General features: G+C 41.5%; 1 protein-coding gene across 1 annotated transcript; it reads left to right on the forward strand.

Annotated features, from left to right (window-relative positions):
• The first annotated feature begins 6,458 nt into the window (after positions 1-6,458).
• MSANTD1 (Myb/SANT DNA binding domain containing 1) lies at positions 6,459-21,330 on the forward strand. Its single transcript, XM_075188710.1, has 3 exons — positions 6,459-6,895; positions 10,560-10,832; positions 18,100-21,330. The coding sequence occupies exons 1-3, from the start codon at positions 6,642-6,644 to the stop codon at positions 18,338-18,340; spliced, it is 768 nt and encodes a 255-aa protein (XP_075044811.1). The 5' UTR covers positions 6,459-6,641; the 3' UTR covers positions 18,341-21,330.
• Positions 21,331-25,539: the final 4,209 nt, after the last annotated feature.

A 25,539-nucleotide genomic window follows, 5' to 3' on the forward strand; every position in this document is an offset into this window, starting at 1 on the left:
TAACAATGAAGGCAGTAGGAGAAGTGGCGGTATGACATACCACCGTATACACCCCCACTTCCACCACTGTATATACTGTATATATAATGTAAGTGACTGGAATGTGATAGTGATACAATGAAGGCAGTAGGAGAAGTGACGGTATGACATACCACCGTATACACCTCCACTTCTACCACTGTATATACTGTATATATAATGTAAGTGACTGGAATGTGATAGTGATACAATGAAGGCAGTAGGAGAAGTGGCGGTATGACATACCACCGTATACACCCCCACTTCCACCACTGTATATACTGTATATATAATGTAAGTGACTGGAATGTGATAGTGTTACAATGAAGGCAGTAGGAGAAGTGACGGTATGACATACCACCGTATACACCCCCACTTCTACCACTGTATATACTGTATATATAATGTAAGTGACTGGAATGTGATAGTGATACAATGAAGGCAGTAGGAGAAGTGACGGTATGACATACCACCGTATACACCTCCACTTCTACCACTGTATATACTGTATATATAATGTAAGTGACTGGAATGTGATAGTGATACAATGAAGGCAGTAGGAGAAGTGACGGTATGACATACCACCGTATACACCCCCACTTCTACCACTGTATATACTGTATATATAATGTAAGTGACTGGAATGTGATAGTGATACAATGAAGGCAGTAGGAGAAGTGACGGTATGACATACCACCGTATACACCTCCACTTCTACCACTGTATATACTGTATATATAATGTAAGTGACTGGAATGTGATAGTGTTACAATGAAGGCAGTAGGAGAAGTGACGGTATGACATACCACCGTATACACCTCCACTTCTACCACTGTATATACTGTATATATAATGTAAGTGACTGGAATGTGATAGTGTTACAATGAAGGCAGTAGGAGAAGTGACAGTATGACATACCACCGTATACACCCCACTTCTACCACTGTATATACTGTATATATAATGTAAGTGACTGGAATGTGATAGTGTAACAATGAAGGCAGTAGGAGAAGTGGCGGTATGACATACCACCGTCAGGGCCGTAACTAGGGCTGTGCGACAGGGGCGACCGCCCAGGGCGCAACGCTGAAGGAGGGCGCAGTTTCGGAATATTTTAGGTTAATTTGGTTAAAAATGAGGGCTAAGGGGGGCGGCGTTTTTCTTCCTCGCCCCAGGCGCTAGAATTCTAAGTTACGGCTCTGACCACCGTATACACCCCACTTCTACCACTGTATATACTGTATATATAATGTAAGTGACTGGAATGTGATAGTGTTACAATGAAGGCAGTAGGAGAAGTGGCGGTATGACATACCACCGTATACACCTCCACTTCCACCACTGTATATACTGTATATATAATGTAAGTGACTGGAATGTGATAGTGTTACAATGCAGGCAGTAGGAGAAGTGACGGTATGACATACCACCGTATACACCCCCACTTCTACCACTGTATATACTGTATATATAATGTAAGTGACTGGAATGTGATAGTGTTACAATGCAGGCAGTAGGAGAAGTGACGGTATGACATACCACCGTATACACCCCCACTTCTACCACTGTATATACTGTATATATAATGTAAATGACTGGAATGTGATAGTGTTACAATGCAGGCAGTAGGAGAAGTGACGGTATGACATACCACCGTATACACCCCCACTTCTACCACTGTATATACTGTATATATAATGTAAGTGACTGGAATGTGATAGTGTTACAATGAAGGCAGTAGGAGAAGTGACTGTATGACATACCACTGTATACACCCCACTTCTACCACTGTATATACTGTATATATAATGTAAGTGACTGGAATGTGATAGTGTTACAATGAAGGCAGTAGGAGAAGTGATGGTATGGCATACCACTGTATACACCCCACTTCTACCACTGTATATACTGTATATATAATGTAAGTGACTGGAATGTGATAGTGTTACAATGAAGGCAGTAGGAGAAGTGGCAGTATGACATACCACCGTATACACCCCACTTCTACCACTGTATATACTGTATATATAATGTAAGTGACTGGAATGTGATAGTGTTACAATGAAGGCAGTAGGAGAAGTGGCGGTATGACTTACCACCGTATACACCCCCACTTCTACCACTGTATATACTGTATATATAATGTAAGTGACTGGAATGTGATAGTGTTACAATGAAGGCAGTAGGAGAAGTGACGGTATGACATACCACCGTATACACCTCACTTCTACCACTGTATATACTGTATATATAATGTAAGTGACTGGAATGTGATAGTGTTACAATGAAGGCAGTAGGAGAAGTAACGGTATGACATACCACTGTATACACCCCACTTCTACCACTGTATATACTGTATATATAATGTAAGTGACTGGAATGTGATAGTGTTACAATGAAGGCAGTAGGAGAAGTGATGGTATGACATACCACTGTATACACCCCATTTCTACCACTGTATATACTGTATATATAATGTAAGTGACTGGAATGTGATAGTGTTACAATGAAGGTAGTAGGAGAAGTGGCAGTATGACATACCACCGTATACACCCCACTTCTACCACTGTATATACTGTATATATAATGTAAGTGACTGGAATGTGATAGTGTTACAATGAAGGCAGTAGGAGAAGTAACGGTATGACATACCACTGTATACACCTCACTTCTACCACTGTATATACTGTATATATAATGTAAGTGACTGGAATGTGATAGTGTTACAATGAAGGCAGTAGGAGAAGTGATGGTAGGACATACCACTGTATACACCCCATTTCTACCACTGTATATACTGTATATATAATGTAAGTGACTGGAATGTGATAGTGTTACAATGAAGGCAGTAGGAGAAGTAACGGTATGACATACCACCGTATACACCCCACTTCTACCACTGTATATACTGTATATATAATGTAAGTGACTGGAATGTGATAGTGTTACAATGAAGGTAGTAGGAGAAGTGGCGGTATGACATACCACTGTATACACCCCACTTCTACCACTGTATATACTGTATATATAATGTAAGTGACTGGAATGTGATAGTGTTACAATGAAGGCAGTAGAAGTGGCAGTATGACATACCACCGTATACACCCCACTTCTACCACTGTATATACTGTATATATAATGTAAGTGACTGGAATGTGATAGTGTTACAATGAAGACAGTAGGAGAAGTGGCGGTATGACATACCACTGTATACACCCCCACTTCTACCACTGTATATACTGTATATATAATGTAAGTGACTGGAATGTGATAGTGTTACAATGAAGGCAGTAGGAGAAGTGGCGGTATGACATACCACCGTATACACCCCACTTCTACCACTGTATATACTGTATATATAATGTAAGTGACTGGAATGTGATAGTGTTACAATGAAGGCAGTAGGAGAAGTGACAGTATGACATACCACCATATACACCCCACTTCTACCACTGTATATACTGTATATATAATGTAAGTGACTGGAATGTGATAGTGTTACAATGAAGGCAGTAGGAGAACAGGGGCAAACGCAGGATTTTTAAGGGGGGGTTTCCAAATAGTTGAATTTTGAACAAAGCAAAAATAAAACTTAAAAAATAAAGCGCCACAATAAGATAATAGCATTGATAACACACATTAAAACTAGCAATGATACTCCACATTAAAACTAACAATGAAACCGCACATCAAAATAGCATTGATAACACACATTAAAACTAGCAATGATACTCCATATTAAGGGGCATATTCAATTGTTAGCGAATTCGCTGAAATACTCGCGCTCCAAAAATATTACCGTTAATACGGGAATTTACTCGCTGGATTTCAGCTCGCAGCTCAGGAAGCCGCGAGCTGAAATTCAGCGAGATATTACCGTATTAACGCTAATATTTTTGGAGCGCGAGTATTTCAGCGAACTCGCAAACAATTGAATATGCCCCTAAAACTAACACTGATACCGCACATCAAAATAGCATAACACACATTAAAAATAACATTGCTAATGTACATGAAAAAAACGAACAAAAAAATAAAATAAAAAACATTTATAACATAACACAAGTTTGGACTATATATATATATATATATATATATATATATATATATATATTTATAGATTTGTAATTGGGTTACAGGGTGAAATCAGATACTGGCCACAATCAATCTGATGTAGTTTTTTTTATTAATGGACCAAATACTCCATTTCTGGGGAGCCTGCAGGGTATGCAGAGCTTTGTTATTGTATATAAATATTGTATTATAGGATTAAAAAAGTAGAGGAATCCTCTACTTTTTTAATCCTATAATACAATATTTATATACAATAACACAGTTCTGCATACCCTGCAGGCTGCCCAGAAATGGAGTCTTCGGTCTTTTAATAAAACAATACATCATATTGATTGTGGCCAGTATCATAAAATCTTTTTCTATTTATCAATGGAGATTGCTTGAAATATCAAGCCCTACCGTGCCCCAGGGAAGCCAGGATGGGTGATGCTGGGTATTCAAGGGAGGAGCTGCTGCGCTTGCGCATGCGCAGCAGCTCCTTCTCGCGAACGTGAGTAATACAGCAGCCGCGGCGCTGTGACAGAAGCGTCGCGGCGGGGCTGTAATAGAAAAAATGTTTTGCATGTTTAAAAACATGCTTTTGCCAGCTGCGATCCGTGGAGGGGGGGGGGGGGGGGGTTCTGGAGACTCAGAAACCCCCCCTGCGTGCGCCCCTGGAGAAGTGGCGGTATGACATACCACCGTATACACCCCCACTTCCACCACTGTATATACTATATATATAATGTAAATGACTGGAATGTGATAGTGTTACAATGAAGGCAGTAGGAGAAGTGACAGTATGACATACCACTGTATACACCCCACTTCTACCACTGTATATACTGTATATATAATGTAAGTGACTGGAATGTGATAGTGTTACAATGAAGGTAGTAGGAGAAGTGGCGGTATGACATACCACTGTATACACCCCACTTCTACCACTGTATATACTGTATATATAATGTAAGTGACTGGAATGTGATAGTGTTACAATGAAGACAGTATGAGAAGTGGCGGTATGACATACCACCGTATACACCCCCACTTCTACCACTGTATATACTGTATATATAATGTAAGTGACTGGAATGTGATAGTGTTACAATGAAGGCAGTAGGAGAAGTGGCGGTATGACATACCACCATATACACCCCCACTTCTACCACTGTATATACTGTATATATAATGTAAGTGACTGGAATGTGATAGTGTTACAATGAAGGCAGTAGGAGAAGTGACGGTATGACATACTATGTGTACCAGCCTACTTCCACCACTGACTATACCTATATAAACTGCGTAACATCTGTATTGGGACCTATCATTCTTCCTGGGGGGTGGGGGGATTATGCTGCACATTTTCAATAAAATACCTTTTATTTTCATCTCTGGCTTTGTGATGGATAAACCGTATCGGCTGTGTAATATGTTGGCCAGTGGTAAAACTACTTCTGGAACAGCTTATGCAGAATTGAGCAAAGCACAGAACTGAAAGTCCAGATGTGGCTTCACTGCGCATACAACAACCCCTTCACATGCTCAAATCAGCAGTGTGGGGTCTTTTAGAGCGTATCACAGGATCCCAAACTTAGGGGGCCCAGTGATTAAGTGTTTCATCCCTCTTGTTGGCGCTATATAAATAAACGGTAATAATAATATTAATGTGTCAGTAGTAGGAGCAGGTAAGCATCATATTTGCAGGAATCGCCCATGTAACATGTCCCCAAAACACATTCCACCCCTATGGATCATAATTTCTATCCTAAGAGCTCAGTGCAGGGCCATCATCTAGGACATATGAGAAGTAAATCTGATTTTAAGCTTAATAATTTTAAATGCGTTTAGCACTGCTGTAAAAGAGAATCGGTCTATAGGGCTGCAGTTGTTTTGCAGGTTTGCCTGATCCTAGTGAATAATCAAACATTGTGGTAGGAAATCCATTCCCTTCCAGTGCATGTAACATCTCTATAAAGCAAAACCTCCAGATTACATTTAGCAACACTGCACATCTCTGCAAGCTTTAATTAACATTCTAACTGGAGAGCTTTCTTTGTGTATCTTGTGTGTTTGGTCTCCCTCTTCCCTTCTCTCTGGCTCTGAAAGAAAAAAAAAAAAAACGCTATAAAGAAGAACTTAAAAGCTTCTTCTAGAAAGCATGACCCCAAAGACTCTGCGGATCTTTTATTGCTGAACCTTTTTTTTTTAAGTGTTTAAAAGCTTTAATATTGAAGGCCTGTCAACTTTGTCCTGATTATTTGGCTTTCAGTTAAAAGGTTTTTGTTGTTCTAGCTTGTGCAGTTGCTCAGTTGCTATAGGAACGTGACATCAAGCTGACGTTTTCCTGTTTAAAAGCTTTTAACTAAATTCCAGCCTGTCAGATATAGGCCTCATTTCATGCTCTCAGACTTCAAGCTGTTGCAAAAGGGTTTCATATGTTCCCTTGTCATTCAAATGCTTCAGCTACACACATACACAAGCCTGGCTCGGCAAGGGGATTTAAACTTAAAAACCACCCCTGAGCTGGAAGTCTCTTTTAAAACCTCTTTCAGCTGCCTCAGTTAGCAATGGCTGCCGCTGAGGTGCCCAGTTACCTGCTCTCTTCTCAGAGTGAGAAGCACAGGAGAGCCAGGAATTGGACCGACGCCGAAATGAGGGGTCTCATGCTGGTGTGGGAGGAGTTTTTCGAGGAGCTGAAGCAAACTAAGAGGAACGCCAAAGTTTACGAGCGCATGGCGAACAAGCTCTTCGAGATGACAGGGGAACACCGTCACGGGGAAGAGATCAAAATCAAAATTACCAACATGACTTTTCAGTACAGGTGAGTTTGTTTACAGCCTGTCTTTTTGTTTTTTTCTTATTGAAGTCCACCTTCCCCTAGGCCTCTGCTCCTTCACATGCAGAATACTTGCTCTAAATCAGCCTGTGGAGCGCCAAGCAGCAGCCAGAGAGGATTCTGGGAGTTTCATTTGTTTGGTTTGGTTCGAGCTCAGTGGTTTTCTTTATATGTGACATTTAATCGTCTGTTTCATTTAAACATCTGACTCAAACTTGCTATAATGTAATTAAACGCCATGGTCTTTTAGTTCTGTAATCTGTGCACATAGAGAAGTTTTTAATAGGACTAATTACATTGGCCGTGCTTACGAGACCACACAGTATACGCATAAAGAGTATTAACTTTATATAATAGTTAAACACTATGCAGCTTTTTAGAAAATCATCAGTTTTGATAATATATAATGAGGCATATTACTGAAAACTGCAAAGGAGAAATGCTGTAACTCTAGGGGTATACAAATTGCAAACAGCTAAGAGGTCTCTGGTATAAATCAGGAAGTAAAAGACCTAGGTGGATCCTCTGCACTAAATATTCCAACAATCACAGTGTTAATTATTATTTATGCTTCATTATCGTCTCATTTAACAGCAGAATTTATTTTTTTGTTTTGCATTACAAGTTTAAGTTTTATAAGACTAAGCAAGATCCATATTCAAATATTGTCCAGGGACACTTTGCTGTCAGTGCATTCACGCAGGTAAAGCACGATACTACATCAGTGGAACTTGGAGCACTACAAGTCCCAGCCGGATTGTGTGCTGAATGTGATAGTGGTGCAAGTTTTTTTTATTTTTAATATTCTTTTTCAATAACTGTTAACTTCTAAAGCCTGGGGACTAAAGTGGATGGGGAGAATTGCATTTAACAGAAAAATGGGGACTGTACTATGCAGTTGTTTAATGCTGAAAAATAGGGACATTTTTTTGGGACACAAACATCCAGAAACAAACTCAGAAATTAGTGAAAGTTGGCAACCAATGAAATTAAATTATTATAAGAGCTGGACAGGTCACAAACAGACCACATAACACACATTTGAATTAGAGAATTGAGTGTGATCATAGTTATGTTGACAGCTGCTTGTGCCGTTGACAATGTGGGGCTCCATTTGACAAAACATTTGCGCTGCTCTCAGTCTTGCCTTATATTAATAAATATCCAATTCATGTATGTAGCTGAGAAATATTTATTCTTAAGTTGAATGTATGTAACGTTTCTGGTTTGTACCATTAATCCCGTCTTCCAGTACTTTATACTATTTTCTCAATCAAGACCTCGAGTTCATATAGTAATTTTAGCAAAATAAATGGCAGCCGCACAATCATCTTGGAAACGCGGTTGCGCTGATGGTTGATCTGTTTTACATTATGTTGTTGCTGTTGTCGCTTTTGTTTCTGGGCAGTGTGACAGAAGGAGGAAGTACTTAGGCCAGGAATGTGCATTTATTAAGATATATTTAGCAGATAGTCAGACATGAATGGTGAATGTGAAAGTTCTATGAAGTTTAGTATTGCAGCCAGTTGTGCAGGGAGAGGTTAAGCCGAGCAGGGTCTGGGTACAGACAGAGATATCCTGTAATAATTATAACCAGGATCTTTCAGGGGGGCACAGGAAAAACGCTCCTGCAGAGAATAATCTCCTAGAATGAGCCCATTATGCAGTATGACTTCACTTTACGGAGTTGTACAGACTTCTCAGTGAGATACAGTCTTGTCTTATGTTTATTAGCAGAATGTATTCATTCCTACTGCGAGAGCCCTAAACTTGCTACTGTGCTAGCTTTTTTGAAGGTAAGTTGGGCAGTACGGTGGGTCAGTGGTTAGCACTTCTGCCTTACAACACTGGGATCATGAGTTCAATTCCCGACCATGGTCTTATCTGTGAGGAGTTCGTATGTTCTCCCCGTGTTTGCGTGGGTTTCCTCCAGGTGATCCGGTTTCCTCCCGCACTCCAAAAACACACTGGTAGGTTAATTGGCTGCTAACAAATTGATTCTAGTCTGTGTGTGTCTGTCTGTCTGTGTTAAGGAATTTAGACTGTAAGCTCCAATGGGGCAGGGACTGATGTGAGTGAGTTCTCTGTACAGCGCTGCAGAATTAGTGGCACTAAATAAATAAATGGTGCTAATACCTCCAAAACTCTGTCCCCCAATGTTGCGCCCCTCGTTTAAACGCATCCACTGCCAAGTTACGGTGTAAGTTTCCCTCCTAGAGGTATAATAGTGATGCTCACCCATACTAGTGGACCAGTTTTGTTTTTTAAGGGCACATGATATCTTAAGAAGGTCTGCACAGAGTTAAAATTTTGGGTACATTTATTAAAGTGCTCTTAAGTCAATAAATAGAACACGCTTAAATGTTATTTGACACAGTCTGAGAATGATTCATGTTAAAAGAGAGAGTCGCCAATGAGCTAGAGGCACAGAAACACGTAGCAAATCTGTCTCATTGGGTGACCGTTACTTTCAGGACTTGAGGCGCTCTCTTTCGGAAGACTCCTACTGCCTTGTCCAGAAGAAGACTTATGTGTTAAGGCTGTGACGTTTCTGTGCCTGCAGTGGAAATATTGCAGCTATGTCCTTGCAATGCCTATGCAAGAAATCCGAAATGTCATCACTTGTTCCAGGGAGCAGGTCAGGGAACAGAAAGTGACAGAGGATGGTTGATAAAAATGCAGAAGACAAAACAAACTAAATAGAATACTTATATGCCTAGGACACTCTTATAAATATGCTTTATGGTGCTCTGATTGGAGGAAGCTGAATGAATCATGAATTTGGCATTCAATATGGGTAGTTTGTTGTCAGGGGCTGGCTGGTTGGGCTGGGGGCATCTGTCCCCCAGGCCAGTCCCATAGTGAGCTATCTTGGGTTGGGACACTGGGCTACCTACCATTCCTTTCCTTTAAAATGTTCCTAACAGGCTGTTTTACTTCCCGGGGTAAAATTGGCCAGCCAGTCCATATTTGTTATCCAATGCTGTGCAGTGGTGCTAGACCGGAGATGGTTCTAGGAAGAACCTATAGAAACTTGTGACCAGCTCTATCGAAGATCCAGGTGTGACATCCAGCACTTGATTTTGTTCAAAGGGTGCACCTGCTTGGTAGAAGTCTAAGGGATTTGTAGGAACGCTTCATATACTCCCATTCATCAGACTCATGTTGCTAGTAACACTATGGGAGTATAAGTCCAACTCGGTGGTAGTCAGTTTAAGGGTAATGACCAAGACAACAGGAGGACACCGAATGCACAGTAGAGTGACCTGAAAAAAAAACCCCTACTTATCAGGATGCAGAGCTCTCGACTCGCTGTGTTGCCGACTTTGCAAGATGACTTCATCACAAACAGCGATTTGTCTTAAAGCGGCGATGGACGGACCCAGCTGTCATTGAAGTAATGTAAGTATTATTTTAGAGGTTAGGATTAGGGATTAGGGTTTCAACAGCTGTGAGGAGCTGAAGGGTAAAAGTTGGGGAATATGAGACTAAGAAGACCGGTAGTGTCACCTAATCAGAGTCTTTTTGAAACAGACAGTTATGTAGATCTGAAGCCGCTTGGTTTTATCAGGAACATTATATTTGCAAATATTTTACGCTTGTTAAAGAAGATTAGTTCATTATCATTGTGTCTTTTTCCTTTTTTTAGGAAATTAAAATGTATGACTGATGGGGAGTCCGTTCCTCCTGATTGGCCTTATTTTAAAACAATTGACCGGATACTGTCTAAGATACCTGAACAGATTGATGGGAAGTTGCAGCCTGGACCTTCCACTTCTCAAACCGAGGCCTCTCAGTCCCCATCTGCCAAATCTACACCTCTCTACTTACCGTACAACCAATTTACATATGAGGAGAGGGAAGGGTGTTTTGAGGATGACAATTCAGAGAGCTCCACAAGCCTGCAGTCTTACAAACTGAGGTAAGTTACCCTACATTTCATTACAAACAGAGATCTGCTATCCCCCCTGGGCCTGTTAAGGACTGTGCAGACACTAAACATTGTATTCCCATTAAAATGTCTTCAGAGTCTGACCTGAGATTTAGGGATTTTAGGTGCATCTTAGAGTTTCAGACAAAAATCACAGGTTCTTTCAGTACAGAGATCCTTAGAAGATTGCCGGTGGATATAGGCAGATGAAAGGACCTCTTGAGGGGACTTACCTTCATTTTTTTATGTGATCCATGGAAATACCTATTTTACTCATAGTTTTAAATCAAAGTACATTCTGAATACTGATCTGATGACCATAAGCAGTGGTATAACTATAGTGGTTGTGAAGATTCCAACCATAACAAGGTCCTAAATGCCTTGTGCCATTGCAATCACTTGTCGCCCACTGACGGGATTGTTAGGGCCACAAATTTTGTGCACTTATCTTTTGGCCTATACAGGGACGGTAAAGGTCATTTGCCATATTTACAGATCTATAATGCTTCTTTATGTGTCCGTGTTCACCATGCACATATCAAGGTGCACACCCATTTCCTTGTTTGTGGAAACATCTCATAAAAAAAGGTGGACACAATGTACCCTAAAAATGGATTTAGCATAGAGGATGCTCTCCGTAGACACTGCATAATAGTCTTGACGTTTATCTATGAGAGAACGAATCTGGAGAGAATTCTAAGATGTCATCTATATAGATGATACATGATACAGAAGGTTCTTTTTCATATTTTCAGATTTAGCCTTGGTTTTAGGAAATGATAGTGGTTAGATTGGTCCTCGAAATGTAGAAGATCCATGCAAAAGATCAAAGTCATATGGGCGATTAGAAGGCCAGTCTCAATTTTAAATTTACAGAAGAGAGTCATAGAGCCAAGTGTGCTCCTCTTCAGAGAAAAACAATTGTCCCTCTTGCATGGGCTCATCAGTTGAAAAAAAACATTGATTTTTGTAAAAACTTAGAAGCCGGATGAACCAGAGCAGATTTTCCTTCTCCAATCTGTGTTCCCTGAAATGAATATCTACCCTGTTACATAAGGCGATCAAGTATTGTCAGGAGGTTGTAAGATGCATGTTCCTGAAGATGTCTATGCTATGCTATGGCGACCAAGGCCTCATTGTGAGTGCAAAATTGCATTGCATATTGTCATTGTGCCCTGTCTAAGACACGGTGTCACATTGGTGGTTACTCCCAGGAGAGAACCACTAGGCAGGGGTAGGTATCGCACACCACAGCTGGCTAAACTACTTAGCTTAGTTCAGAGATGACGGGTCGTGAGAGATAAAGCTGAAGTCGATGGGTTGGAGAATGTAAAATCGTGAAAGACTTTGCAGAAAGTGAATGGTCTGGTCTTGTTTCTTTTACAGCTTTTATACTTACTCAGAGATGTCCTGTAAAGTAGAGGTAATGGAGTTCATAGATTGAGCAAACTGTCAGGATGCATCCCGGATGTGGACCCACTATGCCACTATGGATTGGCACTGGCTAGTGAGTGGTGAAAATGTAATGGGAACTATGTGTTAGGAAACCACAGAAATTACGATGATGTTGTTGAAGTAAAAACAAAATGGAGTTAATTGCAGTTCACAGCATATAATTATTGTCCAAATAAAAGCATTCTGGATATTGCAGTGATCAAGAGCCAACAGGAAAAGCACAAGCTCTGAGGTAATGTATGGATGAGTAATCAACTAACAAGCAATGCAGCCATGCAAAAATATATCTGAAGCAATGCTGGTGCAGATTTACACAGGCTTTAAGGCAATGCAAGATTAGAACACAGAGACCAGTGATCTTTGCGAGGCCCCACAGAGCAAGCAATAGATAATTACCACAGTCTGTTTTCATAAATATAGAGTTGAGCTTTCATAGATCCTGAGCTATGTGAATAACGTGCAGATGCAAAGCCAGGAGACAAAAGAAAGCAGAGGAAGGAACCAGCAGACCTGCAAAATGCAAAACCAGGTATCAGAAACCAGGAGACAAACAAATTCAGAGCCAGGAACTACTGATGCAAAAGCACACAGATTCAGGAACCAGGAAGCTATTGTCAACGCTATCACTGGCAATGAGTGCAGGACAGGTCAGAGCTTATAAAGTGAAGCCTTCCCATCAGCAGCCAGAGGGAGACACTCCAGAACTGCATAGCAGATCTGAGTAACAAGCAGTGATGGATGGGAGAAGCACAGGTTGCAGCCCCTACACTAGTCTTGCTAGATAGCTGCTGACAGGTAACACATTGGTTAAATACAGTTAAACACAGCTGAAGTTGGGATTGGTAGCTTAGGTACAAAATCAGAATGCTATTCTAAGGTCAGCGGCAGGAAGCAATGGTTCATAATAAAATAACTACGTCGAGGATCAATTATCACAAGCAGAAAAACAAAATCCAAGGCTAGGTCGGTGCTTAATAATACAGTCATATAACAGTGAAACTCAGTCAACTGCAGGTACAAATCCTGTTGCTCGGGCACTAATTAAAATGCAGAGTGTATTGAGTAGTGGTATGTTTGACATCATGGTCATGTGCCGAAGGCGTGCACATGTCACGCAATTCTTAAATGAGGTGATGTATGCATATCCTGTCAAATATGCCAATTTTCCGTTGAAGCGTCATAGATTTGCAAGATCTGCTGAAACTTACCCAGAAAATTTGGAGAGTCATTCACCACTGTTGGTTTCCTGGGTCTTTAAGACCTGTCCAGTAATAATAACACCAGTGTTAAACCTATGAAAGATTAATTTACTTTATGTCTAATCGGCTAAATAATACTTCTGAGAAGGTAAGGTAGGAACAGTCCCATTTCCTCTACTGGCCCTGCACCTATGGTGCATTTAAGTCCTTGAAAGGACTGAGGTATACTACCTAGTCTCTCTGACTCTAAACTGGACAGCATACCAACATACTTACTGGTTGGTAAGGGCACAAAGAATTGATAAGGTCTGGGTTAAAGGATTTGTGTGTTGTTTTGGTCCTCTATATACCTAAACGACTTTCTTGCCATTTTAGAAACCCACAAGGACAAATTGGTCTGAAATGATTTCTCCTTGTGAAATTGTTTGAACATCCCACCCCAAGCTTGTCCAAAACCTGTATGATATAGAAGTATTGTGTTAAGGCTCCCAGTATGAATACAACAGAAAGTATTGGTAGTTACTGCAAACAAAGTGTCTTTATTTTGAACACAGGTTATATCAAAATGCAGTCAATGTTAGGCAGGGGTTAATGCAGAATAGTCTGACACTTGTCTGATGGAGTGAACAGTTCACAGTAGCAGGTAGTGAGCAACCAGAATGTATTTGGCAAAGTCGGCATTACCAAGTCTTTTTTTCCTGTTTGATCCAGTGTGCAACAAATGATGAGCTGCAAGGAGCATTGTTTGAGATGAGTATATAAGGCAGTGGAACAGGTGCATGTGATGATCAGGGAAGGAGGTTAACTCCTGCATACGAGGTGGAAATGTACAATGGCAACAGCAGCACCTCTGGTGGCATAGAGGTACTGCAGGCCAGATACAAATTAGGATCAGATTCCTAACATAATGTAATATTGGAGCCATCATGTCACCAAGGCTGCAGCATTGGCCCAGGTCATTAGACAGCGGTGTCTTGCTCTTCCCTCAGTTCTATCTTGAGCTCTATTTAGAAAAGTTGCATATAATTTTTTTCCTCTGTTCAAGGCCATTCCCTCATAAAAGCTGTTTTTTGTTTGTCATCTCTTTAGTATATTCAGACTTCAGTCTAGTTCAGCCATGAGACTGAATGAAGGTCAGACACAGCCTTGCCTGTGTTCTACAAAGGACACTATTTAATATCTATTTCTTTATACACACAAAAATCCCCTGCTCACTGCAGTCATAATAAATAAGACAAAATAAAACTGCCTTCTATTTATACATAAAATGAAGAAGTGTTAGCTTCACACATTTCCAACTAAGACTGCCACATCATGGTCCTTCTTGAGCATTGTTCTATAACAGTGATGGGCAACATGGAGTAGCTGGAGAACCACAGGAGCGGCCCTCCAGCCTTCAAATGGGCCACACAGAGGAAGGAGGGAGTGCACAGAGCACACAGCACACCCTCCCCCTCCTCCAGGTTGCTGCGTGACTTCCCTACAATGTGCAGAAGAGGTCATGTGATGCAAAATAGTCTGCCCTCAGGAACAGCCACCTGGGTGCCGCCTGATGCCCATCGCAGCTCTATAAAGTCACATATTCATGTGTGTTTAAATTGAGCGCTAACTTACCAGGAAGTACCACAAAGTCTCCAAAATGGCACTACAAGGATCAACACTCCCTGTCAGCTACTGAGCCCATACATGCCTCACAGACAGTGATGCACAGTTGATCCTTGTAGTGCTGGTCCTTGTAGTGCTGACCATTGCAGTGCTGGTCCTTGTAGTGCCATTTACCTAAAGCCTTCACTTATATAGCAAAAGCATAACATTTTACTGCATTCATAATTCCCTCTAGGTAGAGGATCACATTTCATAATGGAAGTCTTATGCATCCATCAAAGCCCGTAATTAAGTTTTTATAGGGCATAAATCAGTCTTCGCTTGCAAAATATGTCAGACTACTGGGTAATCAATGAGTGTGTTGATCTCCTTTCTGTGATTTCCTGTTTCATCAAAACCATTTCATCTAGCTCCGGTGACATGAGATAATGTATTATTTAGTTTATTGATGGCAGATAATGGTTTATACTCAGTCTATGTATGCTGACATCTGTCAGTAATGCCACAGGACTGCGTAGAGGGATCAGACCGCTACCTCACAGCTACACACCCTCTGTATGAACGGCAGCAGAGGAGTGAAGCACAAATGATGGTGAGATATAGAGAATTATGGGTATTATATGAGACTTGCATACAAAGCAGTAAATTTTCCACAAAATGTTTCTAATACACAGGAGTACTCGAGCAGGATGGACCATGCAGACAATCTGTCGTTTGTCATTCTTAAGTATACTATACCCACAACGACCCTAAAGTACATAAAACAATAAATACAAATAGAGCAAAACCTAATTAAAAGCACAAATAAGTTTATATCAAAATCCAAAAAGAAATCAATAGAAAATATGACCATTATGGTGGCAGACGAGCTCCTGTGCCACACAAACGCTCAAGTGCCCACCATATTACCCCTGTTATCATCACAATAGAACCAGTATTCACTATGGTAAACCAGTGTGCTCCACTAGATCCTCAGTGCCCACCATATTACCCGTTATCATCACAATAGCCCCAGTATTCACTATGATAAACCAGTGTGCCCCATTAGATCCTCAGTGCCCACCATATTACCCCCGTTATCATCACAATAGAACCAGTATTCACTATGGTAAACCAGTGTGCCCCACTAGATCCTCAGTGCCCACCATATTACCCCCGTTATCATCACAATAGAACCAGTATTCACTATGGTAAACCAGTGTGCCCCACTAGATCCTCAGTGCCCACCATATTACCCCCGTTATCATCACAATAGAACCAGTATTCACTATGGTAAACCAGTGTGCCCCACTAGAACCTCAGTGCCCACCGTATTACCCCCGTTATCATCACAATAGAACCAGTATTCACTATGGTAAACCAGTGTGCCCCACTAGATCCTCAGTGCCCACCATATTACCCCCGTTATCATCACAATAGAACCAGTATTCACTATGGTAAACCAGTGTGCCCCACTAGATCCTCAGTGCCCACCATATTACCCCCGTTATCATCACAATAGAACCAGTATTCACTATGGTAAACCAGTGTGCCCAACTAGATCCTCAGTGCCCACTGTATTACCCCCGTTATCATCACAATAGAACCAGTATTCACTATGGTAAACCAGTGTGCCCAACTAGATCCTCAGTGCCCACCATATTACCCCCGTTATCATCACAATAGAACCAGTATTCACTATGGTAAACCAGTGTGCCCCACTAGATCCTCAGTGCCCACCATATTACCCGTTATCATCACAATAGCCCCAGTATTCACTATGATAAACCATGGTGCCCCATTAGATCCTCAGTGCCCACCATATTACCCCCGTTATCATCACAATAGAACCAGTATTCACTATGGTAAACCAGTGTGCCCCACTAGATTCTCAGTGCCCACCGTATTACCCCCGTTATCATCTCAATAGAACCAGTATTCACTATGGTAAACCAGTGTGCCCCACTAGATCCTCAGTGCCCACCATATTACCCCCGTTATCATCACAATAGAACCAGTATTCACTATGGTAAACCAGTGTGCCCAACTAGATCCTCAGTGCCCACTGTATTACCCCCGTTATCATCACAATAGAAACAGTATTCACTATGGTAAACCAGTGTGCCCCACTAGATCCTCTGTGCCCACCATATTACCCCCGTTATCATCACAATAGAACCAGTATTCACTATGGTAAACCAGTGTGCCCCACTAGATCCTCAGTGCCCACCATATTACCCGTTATCATCACAATAGCCCCAGTATTCACTATGATAAACCATGGTGCCCCATTAGATCCTCAGTGCCCACCATATTACCCCCGTTATCATCACAATAGAACCAGTATTCACTATGGTAAACCAGTGTGCCCCACTAGATCCTCAGTGCCCACCGTATTACCCCCGTTATCATCACAATAGAACCAGTATTCACTATGGTAAACCAGTGTGCCCCACTAGATCCTCAGTGCCCACCATATTACCCCCGTTATCATCACAATAGAACCAGTATTCACTATGGTAAACCAGTGTGCCCCACTAGATCCTCAGTGCCCACCATATTACCCCCGTTATCATCACAATAGAACCAGTATTCACTATGGTAAACCAGTGTGCCCAACTAGATCCTCAGTGCCCACTGTATTATCCCCGTTATCATCACAATAGAACCAGTATTCACTATGGTAAACCAGTGTGCCCCACTAGATCCTCTGTGCCCACCATATTACCCCCGTTATCATCACAATAGAACCAGTATTCACTATGGTAAACCAGTGTGCCCCACTAGATCCTCAGTGCCCACCATATTACCCGTTATCATCACAATAGCCCCAGTATTCAATATGATAAACCATGGTGCCCCATTATATCCTCACTGCCCACCATATTACCCCAGTGCTCATGCGAGTGCACAGCACCCTGTTGTCCAGCTTAGTACACAGTGATATGAATCTTTGACTTATGCGCAACTTGTGTACAGCGACTCATTTCCTGATAGAACATTTTCCCTTTCTGCCTCAGGTCTGGCGAGAGAGCCATCAAGAAAAGGAAACTGCACAGCTGTAGTTTTCAGAAGAAGAAGCTAAAGATCATGGAGAACATGTTAGAGGAGCAGAAGAGGTTGAGCCGGGCAATGGAGGAGACCTGCCGGGAGGTACGGCGGATCTTGGACCAGCAAAACATCATCCAAGTACAAAGCCTGCAGCTCCAGGAGAGGATGATGAACCTCCTAGAGAAGATGATCTCCAAATCTGGACCATAAATTGCATTGGAAACTAACAGTGTTTCCACCTCCTATCTTATGACTTCCACAATTTGCCACGTATGGTCTCTGGTAGTACAATGGACTCAAGGACTTCTTTGAGCATCACTGGCAACCTATAAAAACATCATTGAAGGATTAAAGAGCGAGTTAAACTGCCAGGAAGCTAAAGCACTTATATGGAGATAATTGAAGAAAAATATTCCAACATTACTGCTGCTTTAATTTTTTTTTAAATGTTGAGTGCTCTACGATTATTTAGAGGAATATTTCTGTAGTGGTATCATGCCAATTGAATGTTCCACTGTTGCATATAATATATGCAGTATAATATATTTGCCATATATATGGGAATTACTAGTAACCAGGGATGTACTTGCTGCCGTGGTGACCCATGTAGGAGCTATGAAACCTAGTGGTCAGACGGGGGTCCGGCACTGCATTTCCATCTGCTCCGAAAGTGCCCTTTGTTCTTCTCCATTCTGATGGACCTGAAAACCTTAAGGGGCCTCCACGGCACATGCACAGAGCACTGTACTTGCTTAGAAAAGCAGAGTGGGGGCCACTGGAGTGTTAAGTATATACTCATCACCCAAATTTTGTCATGAGGTCCGATGACTGCTAGTTACGCCTCTGCGTGTAACATTTACAAAAACATATGTGAGAGGTTCTACAATTTCCCACAACAGAAGGTATTACTTGTGGCTTTCGTTCACTAAAACAATCAGTATTTTTCTGAGCATACAAGACTTTCTAATGTCCAGAAGGGAAGTTCCATCCTAACTCTAAAGAAAGACACAGCAGGAAGCGCAACGTTATGTATCGGTACTATCTAAATAGCTGCTTGCAGGACTGTGCTTGGCTCATACACACTTTTGTGGCCTCTAGTTACATGAAGACATCTGTAGCCTCTATTGTGTCACATGGTAATGTCATGAAAAAAACCTTTTTTAAATGGCCACCCAATCCAAAATGCAAGTTGCTTTCTATTAAAGAGTTACTGATAAATAATGACAAACATAGAGGTAAAAGTTCCCACTCAAAGTGTGAGATGTGTGATGTCTTTGTCCTGCTGGAGAACTACAGCCAGGCTCCGCTGTTCCTTCAACTTCCCAACTTGTAGAACGTGCCCAATGACCACAGAGCCCTGTACAAATGTCTTCTTTTATAAGACAATCTGTTTTGGGTTTTTTTGGTACACTAAAATATGACATTCTGTTCTGCTATGGGGAACTTTATATATATTTTATAAATGTTACAAGATCAACTTATGCTTTACTGATTGGGCTTCATTTAGGAAAAAAAGGTAGAGGTTGAGCTACAAGGGGTGTGTATGCATTTATCTATTTTTTTTTATTTTGCATGCAGGGAATATACGGTCTGCTTTTGCATGAAGAACACAAATACTGTACAGCTTTATTTTTACACTGCAATTTAGAGTTGAGCTTCGATACGCCCCCTTTCAACTCTAAATCTTTCCACGCATCTAAATGTGTCCCAACATCTAAACGAGGCCCTTAGTGATTAGAAGCAGTCAAATTTCCCACCATAGGCTGTTTGCACGCAATCATAATATAATACTAGCATATCTCATGTATATCTATAAGCACTTGTAATATTTACATAGCACTGTGCATTGTATAGCTGTAAAGCAAAATAGGAAATGTATCTGTCTTAGACAGTCTATTATTTAATTAGAGGAATCAAGATAAAATGGACCTACTCATAGTGGTGGCAGCAATTTTGTGAATTCAACCAATTTTCATCAGAATATAAGACATCAGTTCACCAGGAACCAGTAACATCATGAAGTACATTATGGTTCAATAGAGATAAGTGAAATTGTGGCAAAATGTAATGTGAATTGACTCTTGCAGCAGAACAGGGAATTTTTATAGCTCTGGTGATACAACTCATTTGCAAATTAATATTTTTGGTAAATGTATAGTCTATGGGAGAGATTCAATTTGGCGCGAGGTGTCTACGGAACGTTGGTGGAGACACCTCGCACGATGTTCTGGCTGGAATCTCCGCTCGTTTTTCCTCGCACCCCCGTAGAGGTGTGAGGAAAATGAGTGGAGATTCCTAATGTAATTGCCGCCAATGTGCGTAGTGCGGCGTCTGCGCGCCACATTTGAACCTCCCCCTATGAGTAGAGCTTGGGTGCAGACAGTTCGTTCATTCTGCTGTGTGGTGGGACTGGGTTAGGACTTACAGCCAAATTCTATCTACCAAACCTGCCAAATTTCATGGCCAAATTCAGAATGAGGTAAATTTTGTGGAGCAGTTTTTACAATTTTTGCTCAGTTCTCTCTGAGCTTCAGTGGTGTCACTAGTTCATAGAGAAAGGCACACCTTCTACATTTCCAGATTTCTGGCAGATGAAGGGTGTGTGGCCTGTCCTAAAAGAGGAGTGGTCTCACCCACAATGGGTCTGTTTTAAAGGATCTGGGGTATGGCCTATTTTGGTCTGAATTCCCAATTGGGGAATGTCGGCAGATGTAGAAATGATTGGATGATCTTGGGTTCAACAATCCTTCTATTCCCTGAACAGTCTGGGGTTTCAACATCCATTGATATTTAGCAGATTGGGCTTGGTAGTGGGGGGGACCAGGGGAAGGGGTGTGGCCTGTTTGTCTCAATTTTCAAATTTAGGAATGTTGGCATGTCTTATTCAGGATACAAAGTAGCTGACTCCACTGTGTGTAAATGACAGGTCCATTTGAAATATATGAAGGCGGTGAAATAGGATCCATTCCAGTTTGAATATTTTTATATACACATCAGTTATGGACAATAATAAGAGAAGACAAAATCATTATATGTTATTTTCTATGATATGAGAGATGTTTGTGGGATCAGAGTTGTATTTTATTGAAAGTTCCTGATCTATTTTTTTCATGTTTCACCTGTAGCCGACGGGACTTGTGATCACTGTGTTGAGTCTCTTAGTTTGTGCAGCAGCTTTTTCATGTCAATAAAAGAAATAAGATACCCACTCAGTAATTTCTTTAACGTCAACAATATTCCATCACATTGCCATGAGTACCCTGGAACCTAAGCTAACGGCTGTCTTTTAATATCATTATTGTTATATATCGTTGATGGGCAAACCGATACACTTCACGGGACGCTTAGCAGACCCTCTAACCTTCAAAAGAGCCGCAATCTTAATCTCCATAAAATGTTCAAACAATACACTTAATCAAAGAAAGTAGTACCTATCTTAATCATCATCAATGTTTAGTTATTATGCGCCATCAGATTCCGTAGAGCTTTACAATTGGAAACAAACAGTAATAAAACAATACTGGGTAATACAGACAGAGAGGTAAGAAGGACCTGCTCGCATGCTTACAATCTATGGGAAAATGGGAGTCTGATTCATGAGGTCAAGTTCCACATATTGCATATTAGTCCAGCCAGAATGCAAAGTTTAAGATTGCCTAGTGGGCCATATGATCAGTCACACAGCAATGTTGGTCAGGGGCTCAGAGGGTTGTTTTGTTTGAATTGTGAAAAGGGTGGTAACAGGGTAACTTAGGGAGACTAAGAGGGTGGTTGAGGAATATTATAAGGTTGCCTGAAAAGGTGGGTTTTCAGAGAATGCTTGAAGGTTTGAAGACAAGAGGAAATTTGTATTGTGCAAGGGAGGGAATTCCACAAAGTGGGTGCAGCCTGAAAAAAGGCCTGTAACCAGGAATGGGAGGATGTAATGAGAGTGGAAGAGAGACGCAGATCTTGTGCAGAACGGAGGCGTCGAATTAGAAGATATTTTGAGAGAAGTGAGGAGATGCATGTCGGTGCAGTTTTGTTGATGGCCTTGTATGTTAGTAGAAGTATTTTATATTGGATTCGGAAAAAACAGGCAACCAATGTAGAGATTAACAGAGTGGCTCAGCAGTGAATGAACGATTTGCAAGGAAAATTAATCTAGCCGTTGCGGGCAAAATAGATTGTAGGGTTGAGAGTCTGATTTGGGGAAGACCAGTAAGGAGGGAATTACAAAACTTTTTGCAGTGTCTTGTGTGAGATATGTACGTATTCTGGAAATTTTGGTTTTTTTTTTTAGATTAATGCAGCATGATTTAAATATAGAGTCTATGTGGGGAACAAAGGATCGTTCGGAGCCACAGATCACACTTAGGCAGCGAGCTTGCAGGGTGGGATTTATGTTCATGTTGTCAACAGAACTGTCAGGTAAGTAACTTCTGTTGGCGGCTGGGAATATTATTAGCTTTGTTTTCCAAAGTTTGAGTAGGCGAGCGGCCATCAAAGATGAAATGGCAGAAAGACAGTCAGTAAAGCAAGACAACACAGATGTTGAGAGATCCGGAGAGGATAGATACATTTGTATATCATCCGCAAAGAGACGATACTGAAATCCTAAGGGGCTTATTAGTTTTCCAAGAGAAGTGGGGTAGATCAAAAAGAGTACCTAGTACTGAGCCTTATGGTACTCCAGCCGATAAAGGGATTCAGGCAGAGGTGGATCCATAGAAACTAACAATTAAAGAGTGATTAGATAGGTAGGTTGAGAACCAGGATAGAACAGTGTTTGAAGATCTAGGGATTGTAGCGTTTGTATAAGTAGAAAGTGGTCAACAGTGTGGAATGCAGAGAGATCCAGGAGAATTAGAAGAAAGTAATCACCTTTAGTTTTAGCAGTGATCAAATCATTGGCAACCCTGGTCAGCGCAGTTTCTGTGGAGTGTTAAGAGTGAAAGCCTGATTGAAGAGGATCCAATAGGTTGTTTGTTGTGAGAAAGCTTGTGAGGCGAATGTAGGCAATTCTCTCGAGAAGCTTGGAGGGCATGGGAGTTGAGAGATGGGGCGGTAATTTGAGAGAGTTTGGGTCAGAATTTAGTTTTCTTAGAATAGGAGTAATCACTGTATGCTTGTGATAGTGATGGGAACATACCAGTAGAGAGAGAGAGATAACAGATTTTAGTTAGAGGTGGAATGAGCACAGGAGACAGGGACCTACCAAATTGTGAGGGAATAAGATCAAGAAGAGAGTAGAAACTTCATCTCCATTTGTGGCATCAAATGAATAGAGGGTGTCAGAGAGGTGCTGGGAAGAATTGAGCTGATTGCTTGTCGAGGGTGATCATCATCATCATCATCATCATCATCACCATTTATTTATATAGCGCCACTAATTCCGCAGCGCTGTACAGAGAACTCATTCACATCAGTCCCTGCCCCATTGGGGCTTACAGTCTAAATTCCCTAATATACACACACAGACACACACACACACACACACACAGAGACAGACAGACAGACAATCAATTTGTTAGCAGCCAATTAACCTACCAGTATGTTTTTGGAGTGTGGGAGGAAACCGGAGCACCCGGAGGAAACCCACGCAAACAGGGGGAGAACATACAAACTCCTCACAGATAAGGTCATGGTCGGGGATTGAACTCATGACCCCAGTGCTGTAAGGCAGAGGTGCTAACCACTACGCCACCATGCTGCCCCAATGATACTATTGATAATATTATTTCTAGTCTGATCTCATCAATCTTGTCCTTGAAGTAGGAAGCAAGATCCAGGGCACTGATAGTAGTTGGAGGGTTTGGGATAGGAGGCTTGAAAAGAAATTTAAGTGTGTTAAAGAGGGATTTGGGGTTAGAAACCTGAGTAGAGATGAGAGATTGGAAGTATATTTGTTTAGCAGTGTCCAGAGCATTTCAATAGGAGTGGTAAATAGCAGTATATGTGAAGAAATCATTAGAACTATGAGATTTACACCAATGATGTTCTGTGTTATGAGATTTAGGGCTAGATTTACTAAGCTGCGGGTTTGAAAAAGTGGGGATGTTGCCTATAGCAACCAATCAGATTCTAGCTGTCATTTTGTAGAAGGTACTAAATAAATGAAAGCTAGAATCTGATTGGTTGCTATAGGCAACATCCCCACTTTTTCAAACCCGTAGCTTAGTAAATCTAGCCCTTAGTGTTACTTTAGAGTGCCACGGTTGACACTGATGTCAAAGCGGAGTATGAATAGTTGCTGGAGCCACTTGATCAAGGCAATAGCAGTTGCTAGGGTTTGGTGAAACTAAGGAACTGCCATATCCGGGGAGGAGAAGGTGTTGAAGAGAGGTGGAAAACTGTTGAAGATCAATAGAGTTAAGATTTCTGCAGGTATGAGGAGGCTTGGAAGAGTTTGACAGCGGGGAGGTGAGCGTGTAGCTAATAAGGTGATGATCTGAGAGGGGGAGAGGAGCGTTAAGGAAATCAGAAACTGAGCATAGTCTAGAGAAAACAAGATCAAGGCAGTGGCCATCCTAATGAGTAGCGGATTCAATACACTGGGAGAGGTCAAGTGATGAGGTTATAGAGAGCAATTTGGAAGCAAAATTGGAATGTGGATTAGCAATGAGGATGTTGAAATCACCCATGATGATGGTGAGGATGTCGGAAGATAAGAAGTGAGGGAGCCATGCAAAGATCAGTAAATTGTTGATGCGGTCCAGAGGGACAATAGGTCACAGCAACACACATAGAGAATGGGTTAAAAATGTGAATAGTATGTACTTCAAAACATGTGAACGTGAGTGACGGGACATTTGGTAGAACTGTGAATGCACATTGTGGAGAGGGAAGTAGTCCAACCCCACTTCCTTGTCAGCCTCCAGGTCTGGAGGTGTGGGAGATATGGAGGCCACCATGTGAAAGGGCTGCAGGTGAGGCAGTGTCTGATTGCGTAAACCAAATTTCTGTTATTGCCAGAAGATTGAGGTTGAGAGGAAGAGGTTGTGTATAGAGGTAAGTTTTGTTACTAACAGAGCGTGCATTCCAAAGGGCACATTTAAAGTACTTTGGAAGAGAGGAGAGACAGATTATGTGTTTGAGGTATGCTGGATTACGGTAGTGTTCAGATATAAGTGTGTGCGTGTGGGGGGGGAGGGGGGGCTGGATTAGGTGATATATCACCAGCTAATAGAAGCAGTGAGCGAGAAAGATAGGTAAGATGATTGTAAGATGTGTGACCTTTTAATTTCTGGCGACAGGATGAGGCTGTTCCAGTTGCACGCGCTCTTCTTATCTTCTCATTTGATAGCATGCAACAATAGGAGAAGATGTTAGGAGCCGCAGCGGCCATGGGCACCGCCAAGGCAACGGCCGGACGCCGAGTCTCTGCAGAGCGCGCCCCGGCAAATAGTGCAGCTGGGCGCAGGCGCTGA

Source organism: Mixophyes fleayi, chromosome 1 (genome assembly GCF_038048845.1).
Source record: "Mixophyes fleayi isolate aMixFle1 chromosome 1, aMixFle1.hap1, whole genome shotgun sequence".
Lineage (NCBI taxonomy): Eukaryota > Metazoa > Chordata > Amphibia > Anura > Limnodynastidae > Mixophyes > Mixophyes fleayi.

Bases quoted from the DNA above. Each gene is read 5' to 3' on its own strand.
- MSANTD1 (XM_075188710.1), top strand. From the start codon at position 6,642: ATGGCTGCCGCTGAGGTGCCCAGTTACCTGCTCTCTTCTCAGAGTGAG. The intron at 6,896-10,559 runs GTGAGTTTGTTT...TCCTTTTTTTAG, and splicing joins AACATGACTTTTCAGTACAG to GAAATTAAAATGTATGACTG. The intron at 10,833-18,099 runs GTAAGTTACCCT...TTTCTGCCTCAG, and splicing joins CTGCAGTCTTACAAACTGAG to GTCTGGCGAGAGAGCCATCA.